Source organism: Sus scrofa, chromosome 17 (genome assembly GCF_000003025.6).
Source record: "Sus scrofa isolate TJ Tabasco breed Duroc chromosome 17, Sscrofa11.1, whole genome shotgun sequence".
In the NCBI taxonomy this organism is placed as follows: domain Eukaryota; kingdom Metazoa; phylum Chordata; class Mammalia; order Artiodactyla; family Suidae; genus Sus; species Sus scrofa.
Window position 1 is genome coordinate 57720309 of NC_010459.5, and position 27319 is coordinate 57747627.

At 44.8% G+C, this 27319-nt stretch overlaps 1 protein-coding gene across 3 annotated transcripts; it reads left to right on the forward strand.

Annotated features, from left to right (window-relative positions):
• On the forward strand, positions 10368 to 25567 carry SPO11 (SPO11, initiator of meiotic double stranded breaks). 3 transcript variants are annotated; one of them, XM_005673040.2, is made up of 13 exons: positions 10368 to 10623; positions 12482 to 12595; positions 14179 to 14267; positions 14684 to 14750; positions 14952 to 15060; positions 15406 to 15489; positions 16197 to 16233; positions 16580 to 16689; positions 20173 to 20272; positions 20586 to 20623; positions 21820 to 21896; positions 24027 to 24138; positions 24615 to 24865. In XM_005673040.2, exons 1-13 carry the CDS (start codon positions 10493 to 10495, stop codon positions 24732 to 24734), a joined length of 1188 nt encoding a protein of 395 aa, XP_005673097.1. In that variant the 5' UTR covers positions 10368 to 10492; the 3' UTR covers positions 24735 to 24865. The 3 variants fall into 3 exon arrangements, with proteins under 3 accessions (XP_005673097.1, XP_020932836.1, NP_001098783.1); NM_001105313.1 differs by lacking the exon at positions 12482 to 12595 and having other exon boundaries at positions 10441 to 10623; positions 24615 to 25567; XM_021077177.1 differs by lacking the exons at positions 20173 to 20272; positions 20586 to 20623.

Genomic DNA, 27319 nt, shown 5'->3' on the forward strand with positions numbered 1-27319 from the left:
CCCTCAGCAAATGGAGCCTGATCTAAAAGTCCTGTGTTGTATGGGGGCACTCGAGCAGGAGCCTAGAGGAGTTGGGGGGCAAGCCCGGACTCCATGCAGGCAGTGGTGCGGGCAGCGGGAACGGCAGGGGTAAAGGACCCAAGACAGGAGCGTGCTGGTGTATTCCAGGAGCACGGAGGCTGGCGTGGCTGGCATGGCTGGTGCAGGTCCAGCAGCAGCAGCAGCAGAGTGGCTGGGGACCCAGGGGCTGACACAGCCCTTCTAGGTCACTGTAAGACCAGCTACAACGACTCCGTGGGTCTGGGGAAGGGCAGCTCTCCAAACCAGCCGGCACATGGGTCCTTCCAGGACCATTTCCAAGACTGCCTTTAAAAAGTTATGGGGGGGGAGTTGCCGTTGTGGCTCAGCGGTTAACGAATCTGACTAGGAACCACGAGGTTGCGGGTTTGATCCCTGGCCTCGCTCAGTGGGTTAAGGATCCAGCATTGCTGTGAGCTGTGGTGTAGGTCACAGACACGGCTCGGGTATGGCATTGCTGTGGCTCTGGTGTAGGCCGGCAGCTACAGCTGTGATTAGACCCCTGGCCTGGGAACCTCCATATGCCGCAGGTGTGGCCCTAAAAAGCCAAAAAAAAAGTCATGGGGAAGATGCAGCCACTAGTGCCCACCGTGCCCTCCCCGCAGGCAGGGGGCTGGAGCATCCTGTGGGCCCTCCCCCAGCCCGAGGGCTCTCCTCCTCCCTGACTAGGGACCGCCCAGCTGGCCTCACGTTTGGCCACAGGTCCTCGTTTGTTTGGGGCTTGGACAGACCTGCCAAGCTGCTCCTCTCAGCGCCTGTTTACAACGCTGACTCGCTATGGCACGAGCCTCCCAGGGCGGCTCTGCTGGTCCCAGCATCTGTTCAGCTGAGTCTCTTTCTCTATTTACTTCTCCAGTAAACAAGCGGGACAAAGGCAGGGTTCCGTGGCATTTCCACAGCTCCCGACGCCTGTGCCAAGACCTAATAGGATGCAGAGATAACGAGGGGAGAAATGTGGGCCCCGTGATCTGAGCAGAACACAGTGTGAGGCTCCGGAATCTCCAGGCAGAAGCCATGTCCGCCGCAGGCATGGACACAACTGGCCGCTCTGGTGGACGTCTGCTGACTTTGCCCCCCACCCCCAGCATCCACACCCTCTTTTGCTGCTCACGGCACCCAGTGACCCCCTACAAGGCCCCAAAGGACCGTCCCTTCTCGTCCAGGGGGCTTCAAGGTAGGTCTAACGACCCCTGCCCCTGCCCTCCCTATGCACCGCATCTGGGGACAGGCACAGGGCAGAGGCCAGGGCACTGAACCTCTTGTGCCCACCCCGCCCCTGGCCTTCGTGACTGGCTCTGCTGTGGTCATGTGACCCAAGCCAGGCCCTCACGGGTCATCCCAGGACTCTTAGGGGAACGGGATGCAAAAGACAGCATCTTTCTGTTTGGACTGACAACAGGCAGGAGGAGAGATCACAGCCGCTGATAAGCCTCGGAGCCACCATGTGGGGAGAGCCTGCCTGCGAACCAAGACAGAGGAGAAACCAAGCGGAGAGAGCAACATCCGAGCTCTGGATCCGGCTGAGCCTCAAGTCCCTCGGTCTGAGGTTAAGTCATGGGTGCCAGCTTCCTGTGACCCTCAGTCAAGAGCGCCCTGACCGATTCATGTGCACACACGGAAGACGGACATCACCGCGGGGAGGGGGGCGCAGTGGGGGTAACACTCTGCAGGATGGAAAATGAGAGAAGGCAAGCGCGGGACCAGAGGGCCAGAAGGGCTGCAGGCTGCGTGCCTGCGGGGGTTCTCTGTGTCCCTCGGCGCAGATGCTGAAGTCCTCACCACCGCCCACGCGGCCCAGCGCCATCTGGCCCGTTACCTCTTGGGCCTCAGCTCCTCTCTCTCCCTCTCCTGCCCTCCATTCTAACCACACGGCCTCTGTGTCCATTTTCCCTGCTGGGTGACCAATTACCCCTAGAGTCAGCAGCTCAAAGCAACACTATTCATCAGCTCGCAGTTCTGGGGCTGGGGTCCAGCAGGATTGGCCGGGCCTTCACGGGGGCTGAAGTCCAGGTGTCAGCCAGCTGCGTTCTTGTCTGCAGCTGAGGGTTCTCTTCCGAGCTCCTGCCTGTAACTGGCAGAACTCGGCTCCTGTGGTTGTAGGACTGCAGTTCTCATTTCCTTCATGGTTTTCAGCCAGGGGCAGCCCTCAGGTCCCAGAGGCCACCTTGTTATGTGGCTCCCTCCGCCTTCCACCCACAAGAGCAGACTGAATCTTTCCTGTGCTTCAAAACCTCCTGACATCTCCTGCCCGGAGCCAGAGAAAACGCTCCACTCTTAAAGGGCTCAACGGATTAGAGGAGGCCTACCTGGTCTCAGCATCTCAAGGTCAACTGACTTGGACCTTAATCACAAACACAAAGCCCCTTCACAGCAGTAGCTGGGTTCGTGTTAGCTCGAATAACCAGAGGATGGGCGTCGTGGGCAGCTGGCATCAGAACCCTGCTTGCCACAGCGTCCTTGTTCCTCGAACATCTCAGCCAAGCTCCCCATGGAGGCCTCGCACTTCTGCTACCTCCTCCAAGAAAGCTCTCCCTGCAGGTGGCCACATGGCCGGCCCTCACTTCATTCAGGGCTTGGTACAAACGCCACCTCCCTCGGAAGCCCCAGAACCCTCACACCTGGCTCTGCAGCCCCTTGACTCTGCCACGCTTTTCTCCCTAGAACTTCTGTGCTCTTGCAGATTTGTGTGCCCTGTCTCCCTGCTAGACCCTGAGCCCTGGGGACAGGGACTTAATTTTGTTTGCAGAGTCTGGCACAGAGCAGATGCTCAATAAATATTTGCTGAGTGAAAGGAAGAACATGTTTCTTAAATTTCTTAACGGTCTTAAGGAGTCACCCTGAGGCCATTCTCATGTTTATCTACCAGCCCTGGCTCCACGGGAAGCAGAGGAGAGCTAAGACTGAGAGCCCCGGCCCCAGGGCCAGACTGCCTGAGTTCTTCATGTCTTAAGAGCCGGTCCCGGAGTTCCCGTCGTGGCGCAGTGGTTAACGAATCCGACTAGGAACCATGAGGTTGCGGGTTCGGTCCCTGCCCTTGCTCAGTGGGTTAACGATCCGGCGTTGCCGTGAGCTGTGGTGTAGGTTGCAGACGCGGCTCGGATCCCGCGTTGCTGTGGCTCTGGCGTAGGCCGGTGGCTACAGCTCCGATTCGACCCCTAGCCTGGGAACCTCCATATGCTGTGGGAGCAGCCCAAGAAATGGCAAAAAGACAAAAAAAAAAAAAAAAAAAAAAAAAAAAAGAGCCGGTCCCTTGGCCTCTCAAAGCTGGTTTCCTCACCTGCAACACGGGGAGAATATTAACATGTGCCTCTAAGGGTGTCTGCAGGTGCTCAATGAGGTCGTCCGGGTAAGGTGCCTGTACCCAAATCAAAACCATAAGGTGACACGGTTTCATACCCTCAGAGAAGCAAAAGGTAAACAATGCCGACGTCATCGAGGCTTGGCAAGGAAGGGCGTGACAGAGACTCGCACTGGGAGTACTCCTCGATGCCATCACTTCAGAGACTCACTTGGCAGAATCTAGCGGACGCGAAGATGAGCAAGCATGGGACCCCTGTCATGACACCGTCTGCTGTCACATCTACCAACATATAACGCTTATACCACTAGGATCTCACCAAGCACACTCACGGATGCTACTAGCAAGGATACAACCACAGGGAGTTCCCGCCGTGGCACAGTGGAAACAAGTCCGACTAGTATCCGTGAGGATACCAGCTCCAACGCTGGCCTCAATCAGTGGGTCGGGGATCCAGTATTACTGTCAGCTGCGGTATAGGTCGCAGATGTGGCTCGAACCCCACGTTGCTGCAGCTGTAGCTCCGATTCGAACCCTGGCCTGGGAACTTCCATATGCTGCAGGTGCAGCCCTAAAAAGAAAAAAAAAAAAAAAAAAAAAAAAAGAACACAGCTGTTGATTCTCTACAGACACTAGAGCAAGAACAGTACATAACCTCATTTCCTCTTCATCTCCATTTTGCAAATAGGAACATGGAGGCTCAGAGAAACGTAAATGCTCAAGACCACACACAGCCAGGAAGCAGCAGTGCTCAGACAGACCTGCGCCTTAGAAGCAGGATGGGGCGGGACGGGAATGAGGGGAGGAAGAAGAAGGAAAATGGCAGAGCAGACAAATGACAGCACCCACACAGCTCAAAGAGTGCCTCTTCTGCAAAATGCCAAACAGAGCTGCCACAGGACACAGCCATTTCACTCCCAGGGATCTGCCCAAAGACACCACACAACGTTCATCCACAGGCATGTTCACAGCACCGTTATTCATAAAAGTGGAAACAACCTAAGTGTCCAGCAACTAATAAATGGAGAAATAAAATGTGGTCTATCATATGGTGGAATACTATTTGGCCACAAAAAAGGATGAGCACAGGTACATGCTACAATGAGGACAAACCTTGAAACCACGATGCTCAATGAAAGCAGCCAATCTCCAAGGGCAAAAGTATATGGTTCCATTTATGTGAATTGTCCAGAACAGACAAATCCACAAAGACAGCAAGGAGATCAGCGCTTGTAGGAGCTTGGGGATGGGAAGAATGAGAAATGACTGCTAAAAGGGACAAGGTTTCTTTCGAGAGGGACGCGAAAAGGTTCTAAAATTAGATTGTGATGGTGGTTGTGCAATTCGGTGAATATACGAAAGCCCGCTGAATCTTTAAAGGGTGAATTTTGTGATGTGTAAATTATCTCAGGAGAGCTGTTTTTAAAATGTGTTCTAAGGATCTCCGGCTTTCTGACTATTTGTGGGGAATGGTCGTGAAGACAAGAAGTGTGGCAAATGCAGGTTGAACGAGTTCAGTAAGACTTTCACTTCTCAGAGCCTTCAATTCGTAGATATGCACAGGGACAGTCCTGAGAGGAACGTGATCTAATAACAGATAGCACTTTTTGAGTTTTCACAACGTGCCAGACGTATGCTAACTCATTTATGCATATGAACTAATCTACTCTTCCCACTAACCCTCACAAATGAGGCCCAGAGAGGTTGAACATCTTGCCCAAGATCACACAGGCAGCAACTGACAAAGCGAGGATTTGAACCCAGCGAGTCTTGCTCTGAGATTCACGCTGGGCTATGGATCTTGATGTAGTATACAGCCTTTCCAAAACGTGTCTGAGCACGGCTTACTTTGATAAAAAGCATCGCCAACATGTGCCTTCTCTCCAGTGTCAAGGTCGACACCCTGGTCCAGGAGTACATCTCTTTCTCCCAGTGCACTGCCTCTCCCAGTGTCCCAGGGTCCTCCTGCAGCCTTTAGACCAGGCTTTCTCAACCGCAGTGCTATTATCCTTTGGGACTGGCTCACTCTCTGCTCTGGGCGCTGCCCTGTGCCGTGTAGGGGGCTTAACAGCCTCCTTGGCCTCTTCCCATCAGAGGTCAATAGCGCTCTCTCCCCAGGGTCAACAGCCAGGATGCTCATAGAGGCAAATGGCCCAGGTGGCAATGGCTGCCTTCAAATAAAGTTCCAATGCCTCGCCCCAGCTGAGAGGCCCCTGATAGTGTGGCTTTGCCCAGCCTCTCTCCTGCCACCTTCCAGTACCCATGCCCACTGCCCCCCACCTCCAGCAACAGGGCTCTGCTCTCTGATCTTTAAACTCTCCAAGCTCGTCTCTCCTCAGGCCCTTTGTACGTGCTCCTCCCTCCATCCTGTGGCTCATTCTTATCATTATTCAGGTTTTCTCTGCCTACCTCCCTTGCTGTTTTCTACCCAGTCTCTCATTCACCTGGCACCCAGGTTCGTTTTCTTATAACACACCATTATTGCACTTATGCCATGTTTTTGGTTTTTTCCTTATAATCCATCTTCCTCACCACAACGCCGGCAGTGTGCACGTGGACACCTGGTGATGGCATTGTTCATTGACTCTCCCGGGCCCGGAAGAGCTGGGTACCAGGCAGCTGCCCGCCTCCGTGCACTGGGTGAATCACCAACCCGTCAGCAGGTAAATGCGAAGCCTTTGCGGCACGTGCCTGGGCACAGTCACGACTGGCCACTGGAGGGGAAAACACCTCACCTTGGCTGCAGGCCCGAATGAACATGCCTTTTGGTCTTTTGTAAAACATCTCTTTCTATTGAAACCGGTGGCCAGGAAGTCTTTAAAATGGAAAACAAGCAATAAAAGAAGGAAAAGAAATAGCAGAGGAGGAAAATTAGAATTACTTTAAAAAAAGGAAAAGTCTTCTTAAATCAGACCACGTCTCTGCTTAGCATGGGCTGATTTTTCAGGTAACGCGGGGACAAGACGGTGGAGCAAGTCGGGGAAGCGGCCGAGGGGGGGCGTCCCTGGACCAGGGCTTCGGCATTTCAGACCACGGGGTGGGGGAGGAGGAGAGCGATGAGCAGAACACTTGGGGGTGAGAGGAAGGAGCTAAGAGAAGGCAGAGAGGATGAGTCAGGCTGGGCTCTGCGCCACCCTGGGTGCCAGCAGAGAGAGGGCAGCTTGAGGAACCATCCTAGCAAATCCACAGGAGGACTGGGTGCAGTGGGAGGACCTTGCAGCTCTAAAGCTCTCCCAGCCTCCCTCCCAGGGGTGGTCTCCTGTGAAGGGATTCTGAACTCTGCAGGGATCTTGCTAAAAGCACCATTAAGCCTCCTGGCCTTGGCTTCTCCTCCTGTTACTGGGAGGCTCAGGCTTGTTGGAATGTCTTGACCTGGAGGCCTCAGCCACAGAGGCCCTGGAAGAATATACCAGAGGTGCTAAACATTTCTGACGACCTGTTTATTAAGTACTTCTATTTAAAAAAATAAATAAATAAGACCGGAAACAGTCAAGTCCCTAAATCTAACCACCAACTGACAAGAACTACCAGGGACAGAAAAACATGTTCAGCCACACCACAGGGACGCAATCCACAGACTCTCAATGGCACAGACCCTCTGGGACAAATGACTAGGGGTCTTCAGTAAATAAACGGCAAGGAAAGAAAAGAGGGAATCCTATAGAATTAAGGAGTCTTAAGAGACATCTCAACCCTGTTTGCACTTTGACAAGAACAAGCTCTGAAACAATTTGTGAAACACTTGAAGAAATTTCAACAGTGATGGAATAGTTGGTGATATTAAAAGTAACTGCAAATTCAAGTTCTGGAATGATAATGGGATTATGGTTAATTTTTAAAGGATCCTTATTTTTTTTTTAACAAACATTTGTCCAAATACTTGTAGATGAAATAACATGATACCTAGGATTTGCTTCTAAATAATCTAGAATGAGGGTGAGGAAGGGGAGGATGCAGATGGGAAAAGTTTGGCGGTGAAAGACACATCACCCGGCAGCTGCCGTTGGATCTGTGGTAGTGGATGACAGCACACTCGCCCCAAAAACAAACAACATGACTTCATCAATCAGATGACCTACAGGTTTACAAATATTGTGGTGCTCTTACTAAAATCCAATTTAACTTTCTTTTATTGAGCTGCTTTTACCTCATTTATCCAGGTAGGTAATCACTGGCTATGAAAAAGGACTGATTAATTCATCAATATTAAATTATCTTGACTTGGAGAGTTCCTGTTGTGGCACAGTAGAAATGAATCCTGCTATGGCTCAGAGGTTACGAACCTGACTAGCATCCATGAGGACATGAGTTCAATCCCTGGCCTCGCTCAGTGGGTCAGGGATCCAGCATTGCCGTGAGCTGTGGTGTAGGTCACAGACACGGCTTGGATCTGGAATTGCTGTGACTGTGGCGTAGGCCTGCAGCTGTAAGTCAGATTTTTACCTCTGGCCTGGGAACTTCCATATGCTGCAGGTGCAGCCCTAAAAAAAAAAAAAAAGCAAAAATAAATATATTAATTAATTAACCTTGACTTTGAGGCCGTATCATATAGTGGCTGAGGGCAGAGAAAAAACTATTTCTGTCTGTGACATTTGCATCTCCAGGAAACCTTGGAGCCTCAACTTTCTCCCCTGTAAAATGGGAAAGAGTCAACAAGATTTTGTGTGGAGGGCTTGGCCCAGTGTCTGTCAGAAAACTGCAGTGACTTTTATGAGCAGTGGCAGCAATACCAGAAGAATGCAGAGAATATCTAAAAATTACACTTATTCAGGGATCTGTAGAAAGACGACTGGGATGAATTACTACAAAGAGATGACAGAGATAATCCCAGGGAGTCATTCATTCATTCAACAAACACAACCAAGGACCTTCCCTCTGCCAGGCACATCGGGGCACTGGCTAAGCTCAGCCCCCACTCTCCTGGGTAAAGAAAGGCAGGCATGTCGGGACAGGGCAAACCAAGGGTCAAGACTTAGGGGCAGAGTGCAGGGAGAGGTCCAGACAGATCTGAGGACATAGAAGAATGAATCAGCCAGGCTGGATTTCGGGAGGGACAGAAAAAAGGACAGAGCATTCCAAGCTGTTAAGAGAAGAGTAAGTGCAAAGGCCCTCAGGGCAAGAAGGAGTAATTCCAGGGTCGGAAGGATCACAGAGTCCCAAGGGAACAAATGGAGATGGGGCAGCACAGAGTGGCTGTGGAGGGGAGGTGGTGCCTTTCATTTTGACTCATACCTTCTGAATGACACAAATATTTTTGGAAGCATGTATCACTCTTATAATTTTCTAAAAGTTAAAAAAACACACAAAGGAAAAACACTTGATAAAGCCCCAAGAAATAAAGAAATTATTTAGCATTTTCTCTGCTCTTTTCCTCTCAAGAATCTATAATATGTTAAAATTCATGCACACTTGCTTTAAAAATGTTTTTTTGTTTGTTTGTTTAAATGTAACAAGCCCAGCACTGTAGGCAGGCATCTCTCCTGTCTGGTTAGCTGGAAGGGCCTCCCCAGCTTTCCCTACTTCTCCTTTTTCTGGTGTGTTAGACATAGAAAAGATAATTGCACCTGATTTAAACGATGCTCTTTCCAAAGTGCATGGACGCTCTGGCCCTCAGACAAGTCTCTGAGTGACAGGCTGGCTCAGAGGGAAGACCCACTAGTAAGGCTTGGGAAAAAGCTTTTCATTTTCCCCAGTGTAGCTTGAACACAGCTTCGAGACACCGTCTCCTCCCCCTTCCCCCGTCCCATCCCTGTGCCGATCGCACCTGGCCAGAAGGAAGAATGAACTTGGTACCGGGACTGCCCTGCCAAGTGGCATCTGCCAGTTCCCTCTGCAATGTGTTGCTAGGGGTGGAAAATGTTTTTCTGGTCTCCTCTCAGCCCAGGGCTGGGATGGTTCACTTTGATGTGGAGGAGGCGCAGGCGTGCGTGCAGGTTACCTGAGCGAGGGGGGGGACCTGGGCTGCTGCTGCTGCCTGGAAGGGGGACACACGCCTCCCCCTTGGTCTGGGTGGTGGGAGCCCAGGCGAAGCCTTTCAAGTCCACACCTTGCGGCATCTCCCTGCTGGAATGCCAGCTTTATGATGGGTTTGTTCCCTTCCCTGTTTTGATCCCCTCCCTGGGCCCCCGCCCAGCTCAGGACCTTACATTTCTTGTCAGGTCTATCAGGCTGCTGGCCCCCAGCCCGGGGGGCAGAAATAGAGCGCTACTTGCCTGATACGTCTGTCCTTGAGAGTTCTCGTCCTGGCTCAGTGGTTAACGAGCCCAACTGGCATCCATGAGGATGCAGGTTCGATCCCTGGCCTCGCTCAGTGGGTTAAGGATCCAGTGTTGCCGTGAGCTGTGGTGTAGGTCGCAGATGCGGCTTGGATCCCGCGTGGCCGTGGCTGTGGCGTAGACTGGCAGCTGTAGCTCCAATTCCACCCCTAGCTTGGGAACCTCCATATGCCGCCGGTGCGGCCCTAAAAAGACACAAGACCAAAAGAGAAAAAAAAAAAAAGAAAGAAGAAGGGTCTGTCCTCCTGAGAGAAGGAGACAAGCGGACAGATGGTCCCAGAAGAGAGGCACCTCCCAATAAACAAGCCTCAACGGTGTCACTGACCTGGCCTCTCCTTTCAAAGGCCTTTTGTTTGTTTCTCACTGAGAACCCACCTGCTACAAAGCCTGCATCTGAAAGATGAGAAAACTGAGGCTGGAGGGGTAAATTCCATCACCAGAGAAACCCCCACAAAATTCTGACAGATTCCTAAGTAGCCCCCCAAATGACATAAAACTATTTTGAGGTCCCCAATCTAGGTCCACATCCCGAGCATACCCTGCTGGTCCCTGCCGCTGGTCCCCAGTGCTGACAGAGCCGGTGCCTTTGCTTCGCCCACTTTGCTTCCCGGGGGGCTTGCACAGGAGAGAGTTCTGCGCATGCTCGCCTCCCTCAGTGGACGTGTTATGCGCACGCGAACGTCAGCCCCGCCTCCGGAAGTGAGACGTGCAGGCGCGCCGCCCCGCCCCCTCCAGAAAAAACGCGGGAAAGACGCCTTGGACCCTACACGGACGCGCGCTGTGTGCAGGCAGGGACTGGCCGTAGTTGTGTTCGTGGAGATTGTTTTCGCAGTTGGTCGTCATGGCCTTTGCGCCCAGGGGGCCTAAGGCCTCGTTCTTCGATGTGTTGGACCAGCACCGGGCTTCCCTGCTGGCCTCCCTGAGGAGAGGCGGAGGGGAGCCGGCGGGCGGGGGGACACGCCTGGCCTCTAGGTATAGCGGCCCTTGTGGGGTGCACGGCCCGGAGTTAGCGAGACCGTCCCCTTGGCTGCCCTGGCGCGAGGCGCTCTGCGGGGACTGCTTCCCGCCTCCTCGGTCCCGGGGTGCAAGGCCACCCCCCGGGGCAGAGGCCACTTGAGGGCCAATTTGGCCCAACAGCCCTGAACCCCGAGAAGGGCTCCGTCTTTCTGATGCTAACTCTTATTTTCAGTTCGAGAAGCCTGGTGACCCCCACCCCCAGTGTCTTCTAGAATGTTCCCCCTCTAGAATGTTCACGGAGCATCGCCACAGTTGTTCTCAGGTTTCCTGAGATCCTGACAGTTTGGGGAATTTGGGGCACATGTTGGCCTTAAGTTTCTTTTAAAAAAATTGTGTGTGTGTGTGTGTGTGTGCGTAAAACTTAAGCTTTCAGGCTTTTTTTTTTTTGAAGAGAAAGTGGTGGGAAATGGATAGTGAGAGTTATCAAAATTGTGTTTTATCAAAATGATCGAGGAAGTCAACACATTTTAAGTGGTTTATCATAAAATAATTGGTTTTTTGACTTGGAAGTGAAGCGAATGTACTTTTAAAATCAATTAAAGCAGTTGGAGGTTTGCTCAGTTAGTGCGGTGCTGATAAAATCAATTACAGAGATTCTCCAGCTCCCTGACCTGGAGTTAACTACAGAAATTAGGTTTGACAGTATTCACCACTTTTACTTAAAATACTGCTCTCTTGATCTGCTTTTCTGATTTATCAGCAAAGTTTTTCACTTAAACAAATGAGTATCTTTTACTTTAAGCCCAAACCAACTATCAAAACCCCCCAAAAAAAACCACAAAAAAATTTTTACGGAAGGATTTAGTTGGAAGGAGAAGGTAGGAGGGTAAAGGAAAGAAGAGAGTGGGAGTTCCTTGTTTACAGTTCAGATGTAAATCAGATTGTTTTAAAGTTGGTCACAGTCTTACTGTAAATTTTTTTCCAAACTGAAAAAAATGAATAAGATATTTGAATCAGTGTTTGCCTCCCGATATTGGAAAGTGTTAAGCTTTCAAAATTTATTTTTTTGAAATAAAATTAAGTTGAAGTTTCAAAATGTATTTTCTGATACACGTGTTTTCAACGAAAACTCTGAAATTTCTGTGGAAATTAGAACCGTACGTTTTGTGCGTTTTCTAGATTTAATGTGATTTCCCTTCCAAGGCAATATTCTTATGGTATTTATAACTGAACAACATTTTTTGAAGCTGATGGCTTGTGAAATTAAAAGTCAGCTGACAGAAAACTGGGCTAAGTCTTAATAATTTTTTGTAAAGTGGTGTAGCTGCCAAGTCTTTTTATGGTAGTGATTAAACTTTTCTTTTTGTATCACTGAAATTCAGAAGGGCTGATTGAAGGCATGAGATCAGTTAGGGTAATGTGCTACAGAAGTGTCTTTTGAAATGTTTTTGCATTGCATTTGGGGGAAATAAGTTCAAAGCCAGTAGTACATCAATTTGAATTAAAACATTTATCAGTAGTAATTCAAGCCAATGAATTTGTATTTTATGTAGGTTGATGTGAAGAGTAGGTAAAATATAATGTCTAGTAATTAATCTAAAAGGGAAATATTACTTAAATTGGTAATTATTTGAGAAGTAAAATCCAAGCAAATGAAATGTTTTTGTAAGCAACCAGTATAAATACAGTTGTTGTTTTCATGCATCACTGATGTCAAAATTTACTGGGAGAGAATTATTGACATGGATTGCCTAGTCTTAAAAAACAACTGATGAAACAAAAAATTAACTTAATATTGATCTAGAAAAATGTTACATATTGTAAAGTTCTAATTTAGAATTAAGATTGAATCACGGTATGTTTGTTGTTTCAGTTCTGAGGTGCTTTCTTCTATAGAAAATATCATCCAAGACGTAATCACAAGCTTGGCAAGAAATGAAGCTCCTGCATTCACAATAGAAAATAGATCAAGCTGGGAAAATATAAAGTGGGCATTTTATATTTTTAATTTTTAAATGCAGTCTCTGTGTCACTATTTGAATTTATCCAAGTTAGAGCTCTAGTTGGATTTAATTCTTTTTACTGCCTTTACCCTGCCAAAAGGGGTTCAAGGAAGTTTACAAAATACATACCATGCAGGCAGGTTATATAAACTAGAAGTAGGTGTGAAAGATAAGGCAAAGGGAAAACAATGCTAGGCACAAAAAAATGGAGCACCAACAGAGGTTAGAATTCCGAATGCATATGATGAAGTCTCACAGCCCTGCTAAAAATAGGCTCCAGGCTTGGATCTAAGCTTTCTAGCACTCAAAGAGGGAACTATCATCAATGGAATTCTCATCCACACTGCACAAGCAAACCACTTGCTCAGGGGAGCTACAGCTAATCTTGATATTGAGACCTATAAATATATAAATGGACGTATATAAATGTATCCTGAACGGAGAGCACGTTTCAATGGCTCTTGCTTCTAGCAGATCTCCCTCTTCCTAAGTCCTGAGTCCAAGAGCAGGAAGTCAGCTAACAGCTCTGTCGACGTCCTCAAACCCAGTACAGTTTGTTGCTTTCTGGTCCTCAGCCTGTAGATATTTTCCACTAAATAAGGAAAGACCCTACGATGGTCCTCCGTGAGAGTTACAGAAACAGAGGAACTTTGAGGCTCTGTAGTCACTAAGCATTCTTTTATGATCAATGGAATTGATGTAATTGCAAACTTTTTTTGTCTTTTTTTGTCTTTTTGCCTTTTCTAGGGCCGCTCCCACGGCATATGGAAGTTCCCAGGCTAGGGGTCAAATCGGAGCTGTAGCCACTGGCCTACACCACAGCCATAGCACCGTGGGATGGGATCTAAGTCGCGTCTGCAACCCACGACACAGCTCACGGCAACACCGGATCCCCAACCCACTGACCAAGGCCAGGGATCGAACCCGCAACCTCATGGTTCCTAGTCGGATTCGCTAGCCACTGAGCCACAGTGGGAACTCCACAAACTTTTGAATCATAGTGTGCAAGACATATCTCACCAAGCCTTGAGGCAGCCACCACCTGAGCTATTTGCCTGATGCCTTCTGCCCCCTTAGGACAGGCTTGGCGGTTCAATTTAACAACCTAGTGTAAATTGTAGTTTTATTTAATGTAACTTTGGGGGTAAATTTAATAAAATATTCCCAAACATTATTAAACTGAATAAAATCATTAAATAAGTATGTAAAATGAGCAAAATGCTAATAAAGTTGTGAAATATTTGAAAATACTTCACATTCCCTAAATATTTTCTTAGGAAAAATATACACACCCACATGCCCCCACACACACATAATCAAAGGTATTAAATTCATGTGTTTTAAGTACTTTCTTTTAGTTCCTCTGTGTGTTGCAAAGCTAATTACCTAATTACCACCTGGAATCATCTAAGCTTACAAATGAGGTTATTCTAAAACTTCAGTGCTTACGTTGAGAAGAAATGTAGATTTAAATGATGTTCAGAAGAAGATATTGAATGTATATCGTTTGGTGTTCAGAGTTAATCTTTTTTTCTCTTTTTTTTCATTTGATTCCCTTGCTTTGAAGATTTGAAGATTCTGTGGGCCTTCACATGGTATCTCATTGTACCACAAGAAAAATCAAAAGTGATTCACCAAAATCAGTTAAAAATTTTGGTAAATTCATCTTTCTTAGCTTTTTGTAGTAAAATAAATCATTTTGGTTACCGTCTGGGTTTTAGTTGTTCCTAGTGAAATAACTTCACTTGTTCTTTCATAGGCCATCCTGTACTTGAAATAATTTTATAGAATTTTGCATTGTCAACAACCATGGAAGTAAATTATTATTCCAAAATAAATTTTCAAGGTACATGACTCAGTGGAAAAATAGCCTGTCAAATTTTCTGTACATAGAACAATTAATTTTATCTGATTCTTCAGGCAATTATTATTCTGGACTTAACACTTCTACTTTGGAAAGAATTTTTGTAATGCAGAAAGTAACTGGCGACAGTTAAAATCCTTGACGGCAGTATGTTTTGAATTAGTAAGAGAAATGATGAGTAACTTGTTTATTGCATCTTATTTTCCAGCACTAATTCTTAAAATATTGTCCATGATATATAAATTAGTACAGAGCAACACTTACGCAACCAAAAGGTAAATACGTTATTCTAATGAATTACTCTTTAAAAGGCAGTGTGAGATTTAGTGGGATTAACTTTCATTATGTATTTTGAAAAGTTACATAAAACTAGACTATGGGTGATAAATCATTTTGTTTATATGTTGTTTTCATCTACGTACCATAGTTAAAGAGAATATGGTGAATTAAAATCTATATTTACAACTTTTTCTTAGAGACATATATTACACTGACAGCCAACTCTTTGGTAACCAGACTGTTGTGGACAATATCATCAATGATGTTTCCTGTATGTTGAAAGTGCCGAGGAGGAGTCTACACATAGTAAGTAGCATTTAATACAAATGTTTTAAGACAAAACATATAAAAATTATAATAAAAGAACAAATTTAATCTGTGCCTTCTTTTCATACTTTTGATGATGCTGTATGTTTCTCACTCTGAATTTAAATAACTGGTTATCAGCGTATTCCCGTGGCTAATGAACCAAAGCATATGCAGTAGCAAATATTTTTCATTCCTAAATACTCTTACAGATTTTCCCCTTTTATTCTTAACTTCCAATCTGAGCTAAAATATGTATACTTTAGCAAGTGAACATGAGAAGGGCCTTAGAAGCATCATATATGCTTGAGAAAACGTTTTCAAACATGTCTGTTATTTTTACAGTTCTCTACATCAAAAGGTTTAATTGCTGGCAACTTAAGGTATATAGAGGAAGACGGCACCAAGGTGAATTGTGCATGTGCAACCGTAAGCATCGTTGACGTTTTCAGTGCTTTAACTCCGTTTCGGATCCTTTGGTTTTAAAACGCATTGTATTTTACTGCCTTATTATGTAGTTTGGAGCTTAGCATTTTAAAATAAAATTGGAAAATGGATAGGTATACGCCTTAAGGGTTGTGCATTACCTAGTTTCAAAACAGGCCAATTGTCAAATGTCGTATGGAAATAAACATACACGTTCCTTTTTTTAAACGTACTCTTATTTTCCGGAGGAATATGGCCTGACCATTTTAGCATGGTTATTTATGCCATCTTCATAAAATGTTCTAGCTCAGAAATTAATATTAAACTCTTTGCTGGGCTCTGGTACATACAAAGCCTACAAGACGAAAGTAGCGCAGAAATTGGGAAGGGGCAGCTTACCATTTAGGAAAGAGGAGGATGACCCCTGTGAGAGTGAGTCTCTCCTGCATCAGCTTCTGCTTGTGAAGACACGTGTCTATAACGTTTCCAAGGAATTCCCATGTGCTGGGAAGCTGGGAAGTAGTTTGGGTCGTGTGTTTTCTTGCTGAAGAGTAAACCTACGTCCTACTGTTTTGCTTTACTGAGGCACAGGCCTCAGATAACAGGCGTATTTTTAAAAAATGAAAACATAGAATTTTGTGATAAATTTTTAAATGTAGTTATACTTGCTTTTTATTTAAAATAAAAACTGCCTTGTTTTGTTAACATAGGCTGTTGCTGTGCCATCCAATATTCAAGGAATTTGGAGTATCCTTTGAGTGAAAAAACTATTTAAGCTTCTAAAATGTTCATGTATTCATTACATTGATAAATCAAGCCTTCATACTATATAACCAACAAACCAAACCCTGTAGTGGTCAGAAAGAACACACCATGGTCCCTTTTTTAGGATTCTTTTAGGAGCTTACCATCTAGAAGAGATAGATATTAACTACTCTGTCTGAATATATATCTGTGTACTTTCAAATTTTTTAAAGTAAAAATAACATCTTGTATCTATAGCTGCTTTTGAATTGCTCTGTATGGCACCATTCATTAGTCAGTGTTTAACAGAAATACTCATGCTTTAAATTTGTCAGCCTTAACTTCACAGATTTAATTACAGATGCGAAATTTCTGTTAATTGTAGAAAAAGATGCGACATTTCAGAGACTCCTGGATGACAATTTTTGCAACAAAATGTCTCCGTGCATCATGGTTACGGTATATTATCCACCTTTACCTCAATTCCAAGACTAACATATCCTTTGGTGATTGATAAGAGGGGTTTCTAATATCACCCATAACCTTGGACAGCACTCTGTTATCAATACGAAGCATCCTTAGAGATACAGGATCTAGAACAAGAATTCCTAAGGTGTTTATGTACATGTACTCAAATTTGGCTAAAATCAAGGTTGATGGTCCTGATTCTTAAATACCAGTGATTCTCTAATACCACGGTGAGTTTACGCAGGCTCTCGGTGTCACCCTCACACCATTCCCGCAGGGACTACTTGTCTGGAGTAAACCACAGCCACACGGGAGCTTTGGGCAGGATTGAATGAGGGAGAGCTGCTCCTTGCTCTTCCTCACAGAGGTTGGCATACCAGATACACACACAGTATAAATGTTCAAAGAATAGCAAAGAACCCAGAAGCATATGTTGAGATAACACACAGGGAAGTACAGGTGTTTTAGCAACGAGTAAGCTTTTATTTTCTTTTGTAGGGCCGCACGCACAGCATATGGAAGTTCCCAGGCTAGGGGTCAAGTTGGAGCTGCAGCTGCTGGCCTACACCACAGCCACAGCAACGCAGGATCCGAGCCATGTCTGCCACCTGTGCTGCAACTTGTGGCAACACCGGATTCTTAACCCCCAAGCAACGCCAGGGAGCGAACCCTCATCTTCATGGATACTAGTCAGATTCTCAACCCACTGAGCCATCACGGGAGTTCCCGGCAACAAGCCTCAAGCAGCAGGGTATATGGGAGAAGTTTGCAAAACTGGGGTGACTGATGACATCTGGTGGACTGGGAAAGAAAGCGGTGGGACTAAAGGAGGCTCGAGGCATGGGACGGGGGAATGATGACATGATGATGCCAGCAGAATGCGTCAGGGTCCTCTCCCCCATCCAGGCCTGCTTCCACTTTTTCAGATCTGTATGAAAACCTAGTCCTTCGAATAATAATAATAAAAAAACTCATCTACTTACAATTCTTCCGGCTTATTGGATTAACAATCACTATGATTTTCGTGAGATGTGCTTGTGGAAGCCTCAGGAGAAGCAGGGTGTTAGGCAGCTGTTAGGAGTCTTGGAGGGCCTGGCCACGCCCGGGAGGCATTCTGGTTTAGGGCAAATATCAGGCGCTAAGAGGTTTTTGGATTGGTGAGAAAGGAAATAACAGGATTAGCATAGCAGCAGCGTCATCAGGTGGAGAGGGAGACAGTGGATTCAGGGAGCCGGTCCGGAGGCTCTCAGGTGGGTACCTTGGTGGCAGGATGCCAGAGGAAGGATTACAGAGAAAGGACTCAAGGCAGGGACAGGTCCACGTCCAGCTGAAAAGGACTCAGTGACCACGAGAGGAGAGGAATGATACAAAAATGACTCTGGTGTGTGGCACCTAACCACGGCATCACCTTCGATACTCCACAACGAGTGGCAGGAAGACTCAGTTCTCCGTGGAAGGAAGATGTTGAGTGCTGTTTTAGAAATATGAGTTTGAGGTGATAGTGGGACCTCCTGGTGACGTCTGCCCAGTCTGAAGTGAGGGGACAACAGTTGAGATGAAAAACACAGACTGAGACCTCATAAGTAATAAAGGCCATACCTGCTCCCCTGCATCACACCTGCACCCCTGAAGTGATCTCTCTCTGGGGGCGTCCTGTGGCTCACTCTTGGGTTCAGTCCTCCTCTCCTTTCAACCTCCATGCTGAGGGCACATGCCTGCTGGGCTGATAGGAAGCCAAGCCATTGCGGCAAAGAAAGCTGCGGTGGCCCTGGCCCGTTCAACCCTTGGCATTGGAATCACATCTGGTACCGGCACTTTGGAGAGGCGCATAAAGCAAGGCTCTGTCGTGTTTCTTTTTCTCCCTTGACTTTCCTCTCGAGTGCTGCCTTCTAGCCCTAGCTTTCCCATGTCTTGCTGCTGCCACGGTGTCCACTGATAATCGCTGTTATTAACTACGGTGAAACGCCCGCGAGAAGCTGACCTGGAGTAGCTGCCTCTGAAGAGCGGAGCATCAAGGGCCAGGCAGAAAGGGGCCATTTTTCACCGGATGTCCTTTGGTACTGACCCTTCCACCACCATACGTGTGCCATCTTTTCCCAAAGGGAAAGTCGAAATGCAGCGCTGTTGGCTATGTGCTCATGAAAAGTCAGGAAGCTGCCAAGCACTTTACCTAATAAGGGTTCACATTTACTGTGATTTCTCATGTATCAACCTGTAAAGTCTCCCCAATCTTAGGCGCTAGGTACTACCATCTCAATTTTAACACAAGAACATTGGTTCACAGGAAGGTGCTTAACTGCAGTCTTAAGGCTGGTCAGAACTAGGACTTGGATTCAGATGGCTCATCTCCACATTGCTGTGCTGCCATAACTCTGTGTGGCAGGCATATTTATGCTGACGTGATAAATACAGCCACACTTGGGAGTTCCCTTTGTGGCTCAGGGGTTAACGAACTCAACTAGTATCCAGAGGTTGCAGGTTCAGTCCCTGGCCTCAGTCGGTGGGTTAAAGATCCAGCGTTGCTGTGAGCTGTGGTGTAGGTCGAAGATGTGGCTAGAATCTGGCCTCGCTGTGGCTGTGGTGTAGGCCGGCAGTTGCAGCTCCATTTCAGCCCCTAGCCTGGGGATCTCCATGTGCCATGGGAGCGGCCCTAAAAAGCAGTAAATACATAAATAAAGCCACAGCCTATTGAAACTAAGAAACTAGCCCAGCATCACCCACTGGTGGTTGGCAGAGAGGGAATTCAAACTCAGAGCTGTCCCATCGAAAGCTCGTTCTTATCTCTACTCGCTTCCTGTCTGCTCCACGTTTCACTGGTTTTCTGCTTTTTTTTCTCTTAAGACTATTGTAATGCTCTTTACATGATTTCCTACATAATTATTGCTTTATTGACTTCATGATATTATTCCACCACTTAGGTTTATTAAATCCTAAACTTAAACCAGAAACTCTTCTAAATATTTTATTAAATAATTGAATTCCCATAATAATCTTATAAGGTGCTGCAAAGCCCCAAACTCAGAGAGTTTTTGTGCCTCCTTCAGGTTCGTGCTGCTTAGACGTGGCAGATGCCAGCCCCGGCTGTGGGGCCCCAGTGCTGGTGCACGTCACATCTGGGCCGTGCTGCCTCTCTGTTGTCCCTGCTGTCAGATATTTGGGCTATTTACAGTAGTTTCTGTCCTTTTAAATAACCCTGCAGTGGCCATCTTTATGTATGTCGGATTTTTATTTTTGTTTCTGCCGAAATATTTCCTTAGGGTTGTTTCCTAGGACTGGATGATTGAGTCAAAATTATAAAGGTATGTGGGCTTTTTGGCCATGTTGTATGTTTTCTTGGCAGTCGACATCAGTCTTCCACTACCTGACATTTAAGGTGAGGGTGTCTGGCTTTTCAGTTATTCATAAATTAAGGATATCGTTTTATCAGTTTCACTCCACTAAAATTAAAATGCATGATTTCGATCCTGCTCTTAGGGAAAGGGAGTACCTGATCTGAACACAAGACTTTTAGTCAAGAAGCTTTGGGACACATTTCACATTCCTGTGTTCACTCTTGTCGATGCTGATCCACACGGTAATTTATTGTTGGGCTATTGAAACAGTAGTCATAGTTAAATCATGTTTGAATTGTGTTTTTCTGCTTATGGAACACTTTCATAAAATATTTTGAAAGTATGATTAGAGGTTTTTTTATTTTAAAAGTCTAATTAGATTAAAACTGATGACTAATCATTTGAGGCAATGTATTGCTGCTTTTGCTGTATTAAGCTGGACGGTAAATTTTTCATTGCTCGTGCCCACAGACATACAAATTGCAGATGGTGGATATAATGATCTAACCTATAACGCGAAAGAAGGTCATTTGAAAGTTAACTTTCTTTTAACAGGCATAGAAATAATGTGCATCTATAAGTATGGCTCCATGGTAAGTAGAGAAAAACATTTTTCCTTTTTCACTATCGAGATATTTTATATTCATTGGCGTGGCTTCTGCTTTCATTTATCAGCCCCTGGTAAGCTGAGAGCCCCCAAAATGTGCCAGTAGGGAAGCTACTGCATTAGTTTAGGGCCAGCCTGTTTCAGAGGCTGTAATTCCAGCTTTCAGAGTGACCAGTGTGCCTGCAGGTGCAGAGTGGGTCGCCTGCAGACAAGAGGTATTAATTATCCTCCACTCTCCCGGCCTGCTGACCTAACTGTGGGCCCTCAGCCTAATAATAACATTGTCTAATCACCAAGTATCCCCTGCAAATTGTAACAGCCTTGAGTTCTGACTTTCACAATGCCAACCCTGAGAAGAAACGAAAAGACCACCAAATTTCGCCACTAGAGACTGCAGCTACCATACACGGAGGGTTCCTAAACTGTGGTCCCAGACCGGCAGCATCAGCGTCACCTGGGAACTTGCTGGAAGGGCAGATCTCAATCCTCATCCAGGCCTCCTGAGTGCGAATTTCTAAGGGTGGCGCCTCCAGGTGATGCTGACGCACGGTGAAGTTTGGGGACCGCTGGTATACACCCTGCATGTCCCTGATGTATTTGTTTAGAGCAGATGAAAAGGAGGAGAAAGCAAGGTGTTAGGCTGTCTGACATCACAAACCGCAGTGAATGCAGGTCAGAGCGGGCTGTTTGTAGTTTTGCTGTGTAGAAAATCAATATAGAAATACTATGGAGCTGTTTTAAAACCTTCATTGAAAGTCCAGTTTAGCTGAGCTCCTGGTGACTTTCTTACTTCTGTGTGCTTTGGGGGTTTGACGTCTCTGGTATCAGTCCTTAATAAGTTAAATTTTTTTCTGCAGAGGTTCCTGCTGTGGCTCAGTGGTAGTGAACCCAGCTAGTATCCATGAGGACACGGGTTTGATTCCTGGCCTTGCTCAGGAGGTTAAGGATCCAGCGCTGCCATGAGCTGTAGTGTAGGTCACAGATGTGGCTCGGATCTGGCATTGCTGTGGCTGTGGTGTAGGCCAGCAGTTGCAGCTCCCTTTCGACCCCTAGCCTGGAAACTTCATATGCCATGGGTGTGGCCCTAAAAAGACCAAAAAAAATTTTTTTTTTTGCTGCAAAAACAATTTTGCTAGTTCTCCGCAAAAGCCTTAGCTAACATACTTCTGCTTTTTATTTTAGGCTATGTCTTTTGAAGCACATAATCTCACAGTTCCAGCTATTAGATGGCTTGGTCTCCTCCCTTCTGATATCAAAAGGTTAGACAGCAGAATTAAGGTATTTTAAATGATGACTCATTGTAATGTGTAACAATTAGCCTAAAAAGCCACTACCAGGGAAAACTCAATGTTTTTTGCTTATATTGTTCACTGTGACTCAGGACTATATAATTATGAATTAAACTCATCAGTGTTTCCATTCCAACCACTAAAACACTTAAATATATTTGGTGAATTAAACTAGGAGATATTTTTTGTTTTACTTTTAAAGTATTCAGTAATTTTTTATACTTACAAAGTAATCAGACATTGAATCTAGTTAACTCAAATCATTGAGGACACAATTTGTCATGTGAATCAGTTTTATCATAGGTTTAAATTTTTAATTTCATTTAAAAAAAAACCTCATTTTGAGATTACTTATAGTTGGGGAACCTAAATTTTGTTGATTTTAATATATATATGTTCGTTATAGAAAAAAAATCATTAAAAGTCACCTACAAATAAATGAACAGCATTATCCTTGTAAATTATTTGCTGTTCATTGCCATAACTTTTTCCAAAATAATGGGATAATACTTTACTTTGCAGCCGGGTTTTCTCACACAACACAATGTGATCACTTTTCCTTGTCACAAAATACACTCCTGTGAATTCATTTGAATGTCTTCTACTACTGAATTCCAGTTCCGGATATGTTTATTCAGCGGCCTCTTGGACATTCGGGTGCTTCCAAATCTCTGTTCTGATAGATTGTGCTTCGATGGACCCTCCTGTAACTAAATCTGTGCCCGCATCCTTAATTAGTTCATAGGTGGAATTCCCAGAATAGCTGGGTCAAAGGGTATGCACATTTTTAAGGCTTTGACTGCCCTCTGGATAAATTAATTATTTTGCTTTCCCTGGAGAGTAAGAGCCTACCTGTGCCTCAGCACAGGACATTATCACTTTATTCATCTCTGCTAATGTGACATTTTAAAATACTTTGTTGTTTTCATTGGCCTGCGAGAATGAAATTAAAGATATTTATTGGATTTCTTGAAGCAGGGAGCAAACGTTGGTGACAGGTGCTTATTTTCTAAATATGGGCTATGAACTGGCTTTAGGTGATCACTGCCGCTTACAAAGTGAAGGCACAAGAGAAAACATTCAGTTTTCAGTTTTTGAATGTTTACACTCTAGTGAATCGAGTTTTGTTCAATTTAGTGCATGTGTCATGGTCAAAATCCCTTGGGGTGATCTGTTTGTATTAACACAAATTAGGACAGAGGATGTGATTATTAAGGTGGGAAACCTGAGGAAACTCTAGCTGTAGCTCATAAATTCCATCAGTGCCCTCCAAAGCCACTCTAAGTAAATGTACAATCAAAGAAAAGACAGTGCGATAGCTACACAAACATGGCTTCAAGGGATATCCTCTAGGCCTCCCTTTCAATCAAATTGTCACCCTATCCAGGAGCTGCCACTGGCAAATGGTCATAATTATGGGGACATTGAAAAAGATTATTTGAAACTGGAGCTCTCCTGGGAAATCTGGGATTTGTGACTTCAAAAAGCAGTCTGCAATGTAAATCCAGGCCTCTCGTGTTCTATTTTTAAAACACAGACCAAGATAAAATTACAATCTACTTTTTAAAATTCAAAACGAGATACATGGGATGTGTGTGTGCGTGCACACACGAGTGTCTAAATGAAAAGTGACAGACTGACTTCTTTGGCCCAGGAAGTTCTCAATGAATGACAAAGAATTCAGTACTCGGTGGAATCTAAAATCCCACAGTGAATCTTGCTGTTGGCCACACAGACTGGCACTCACCACTTTCAGGCTGTGGAGCTCCGAAGGCTGCCTCGGTGTTGATACATGCAATGTTAGTCCGGTGGGCATTGGTCTTATAACCAACGTCTGTCTTCCTGTCAGCATCCCATGAGGTGCCATGAAAGAAAACAAGTGAAAACAGACTTACACTGTGATCTCGAACACGTGCTGGTCTAGGACAGGCCAGATCCCCCAAATTCTGTGTCTGAACGTGGACCTGTTCTACTTTTCTCATTTGTTATTTCTGAGTTTCTTGAAAAAGTACAATAAATACAAATGAAAAGTGTGTGACCTTAAAGTTATAGGAGCACTTTGTTTTTACTGACTTCTTTTCATCCTTTTTTTTTTTTTAGACTAAATATACCAAAAGGTACTTTAATTCCACTGACAAAACGAGACCAAATGAAACTTGACAGCATTCTAAAGAGACCTTATGTTGCTTGCCAACCATTTTGGAGAAAAGAAGTATGGTTCTTTTTAAAATTCAAATGTTACGTGTTTTATTGCCTTTTCCTTCAGGAGTGGCTATTTATATAATATTTTGAAACTATCCTTCTTGAGTTTTTATATAAACAGCAACTAATGTGTGTATTTTTTGGCAGCAAATGGTTGTTGAAACATTGAACTGTGAATGATAATAAAATCAGCCGGGTAGAGCTGAGCTAGTTTTACCCTCATCATAGTTCTGTACCCATTGTCTATGGCTGTGTCATAGTTCATGGGGAAAAAGAAGAGAAGGAAATTCTTAAGAACCCAGACCGTTCCTAATGATTAAACACATCCGAACTGTTATTTTTAGCTGTAGCAGCTCTAGAATATTCTGGCTGACCTAAAGTTCAGTGCCCAGTTTTGGAGACTAAAACAAATCTAGATTTACCAGTTTGAGTTGACACAACTATAGCAAAGGGCTCTGGGATGATTGTATTTACTTTTATTGACAGATGGAAATCATGGCAGACTCTAAAATGAAGGCAGAGATTCAAGCTTTGACCTTCCTCTCATCAGATTATCTTTCCAGAGTGTACTTACCCAACAAATTAAAATTTGGAGGTTGGATATAAAAATATATCAGACTATATCTTGTGATTGCAAGAGGCTTTCCATGAGTTTTGTTTGCAGCAGTAGATACTGTTGTGGAAAGAATGTGTATGCTTAATTTTATAGAGAGAAAATAAAATAATTTTCCATTGTATTTTTTTAAATGTTGTACTCTAACTTTCTTTAGAAGGCTTTATTTTATCCCTCTTTGTAGAGAGTTGCTTCTATCCCATGTTCTAAAGTTAATCGTAGAAGAGTGTGTGTAATTTTGACTTTTACATTGTATTTTAGAAAATTATTCTACACGTCATCAAAGTCTACAGATATATTTTATCTACTTTCTACATACAATTAATGTTAAGGCATGAAGTATCTTATTAATAACAAAAAAATGATAGCCTAAACTTGACAGGTTGCAAATGAATTATAGTGTCTTTTTTTTTTTTTTTTTTTTTTTTTTTTTGTCTTTTTGCCATTTCTTGGGCTGCTCCCGCAGCATATGGAGGTTCCCAGGCTAGGGGTCCAATCGGAGCTGTAGCTGCCAGCCTGTGCCAGAGGCACAGCAACGTGGGATCCGAGCCGCATCTGCAACCTACACCACAGCTCACGGCAACGCCGGATCGTTAACCCACTGAGCAAGGGCAGGGATCGAACCCGCAACCTCATGGTTCCTAGTCGGATTCGTTAACCACTGCGCCACGACGGGAACTCCATAGTGTCTTCTTAATTTCAACCATTGCAGCAGTTTCTTCTTTACTACATTTTTCTTTGCCTTCGTAGTATCGGGGTCATACCACATTCACTCACCGAGACAATCAGTAATGTTTATTATGAATAAATATTTGGGCTGATGTCGTCTTCAGTGCTTTATTTTTATTTTGAGCATACTTTTTATTAATAACATACATATTTGAAAAAATTTTCCCAGGGTTTTATCAGTTCTCACCCAAATTCAAGTCATTTGAATTCTCCTTTAGTCTAGGTTTCTAGAGCAAAGAACTTGTCCACTTTCAGGATTTGTAGAAGCCTCAGATTTTAACAAGGCCCTTCTATAACATAAAGAGATGAGCTTTTCCCCTCATAAACCTATCTTAATTTTTCCAGAGATGAGTTTTATGATTTTATTCTGTACTTTTAATAAACTTCTAACTGCACTGGAAAGTATCTTTTAATTGTAAGCAAGAAAATGTATTTATAGGAGAAGTAAAGAAATGTTGGGTTAGTTTTTTTTTATCAATGTAAATGTTCCTAATAATAATAGATACCATTTCTGAGAGCTGCTATGTGCCAGTCACTGCTTATACATTATCTTATTTAATTCTCCCAGCAGCCTTGTCAGGTCAGTAGTTACGCTTATACAGGTGAGAACACTGAGGATGCTGCTTGTCCACAGCCCATAGCCAGACGCAGCAGAAGGGGGCCAGTAGCACTATCTATAGGCTGGGACCAGGACCAGGTACTGAACACCCAGGGCCCCGTGCAAAAGGCAAGAGTTATATGAATTTCAAGAGTCATAAGAATTTCAAGATGGCCGTTCCTGTCATGGCTCAGCGGTTAGCAAACCCAACTAGCATCCATGAGGATGTGGGTTTGATCCCTGGCCTCACTCAGGGTGTTAAGGATCAAGCGTTGCCATGAACTGTAATGTAGGTTGCAGACGGGCAGCTTGGATCCCATGTTGCTGTGGCTGTGGACCGGCAGCTACAGCTTCGTTTGGACCCCTAGCCTGGGAACCTCCATATGCCGCCCTAAAAAAAAAATTAATTAAAAAATAATAATAATAATAATTTCAAGATGACAGCAACAGAGAATTAGAGCAAGTACGGGGCCCTCTTAGTACAGGGCCCAGTGTGACCCCACAGGGGGCACACACATGAAGCTGGCCCTACTCAGGAGGTAAATAAAGTCAAATATAAGAATAAAAGAAAATACTTGTCTAGCACTTATTACATGGCTGGTGTTTTCCTAGGTGCTTTGTGAACATTAATTTCATTTTCACAGGAACCCTGGGCGCTAGGTACTTTTCTTATCATCCGCATTTTACAGATGAGGTAACAAACATGCAGAGAGGGGAAGTAACTTTCCCAAGGTCACGTAACTACCAAGCAGTGGAGCTAGAACCGAAAATCCCAGAGAGTCTGACTCCAAAGTTCATGTTTTAATCACGATACTGGTACATGCAAAGTGCCTCACGTGTGGCTGGGCACATACACCGCCCAAGAAAGGTCTCTGATTCCTGCTGTTGGCTAGGGGTCAGATCAAGGCTCCCTGATGTCAAGCCTGGGATGTCATATTCCCCAGTCACATCAGCACCAAATAGCTCATTTTAAGAACACTGGGGCACACTGTTAATTTGACTTACTTGTGAGACTATTGAAAATTCTAAAAATGTCTTTATAAATTACGAGGTTTTCTTTGAATTTATACCATAACTTCTTCCCTTAACAACTAATACTCATTGAACTTTGACAAGTTTTGTAAATGAAAAAAATACTAACTTAGAAAGATAGGGTTAAGCCACAGAATGTCTGGACTGGGATATACTGTCAAAGTGGGAAAGAATAACAAAATATACAAAAGTCATTGAAATCTGAAAGCAAATTTGAAA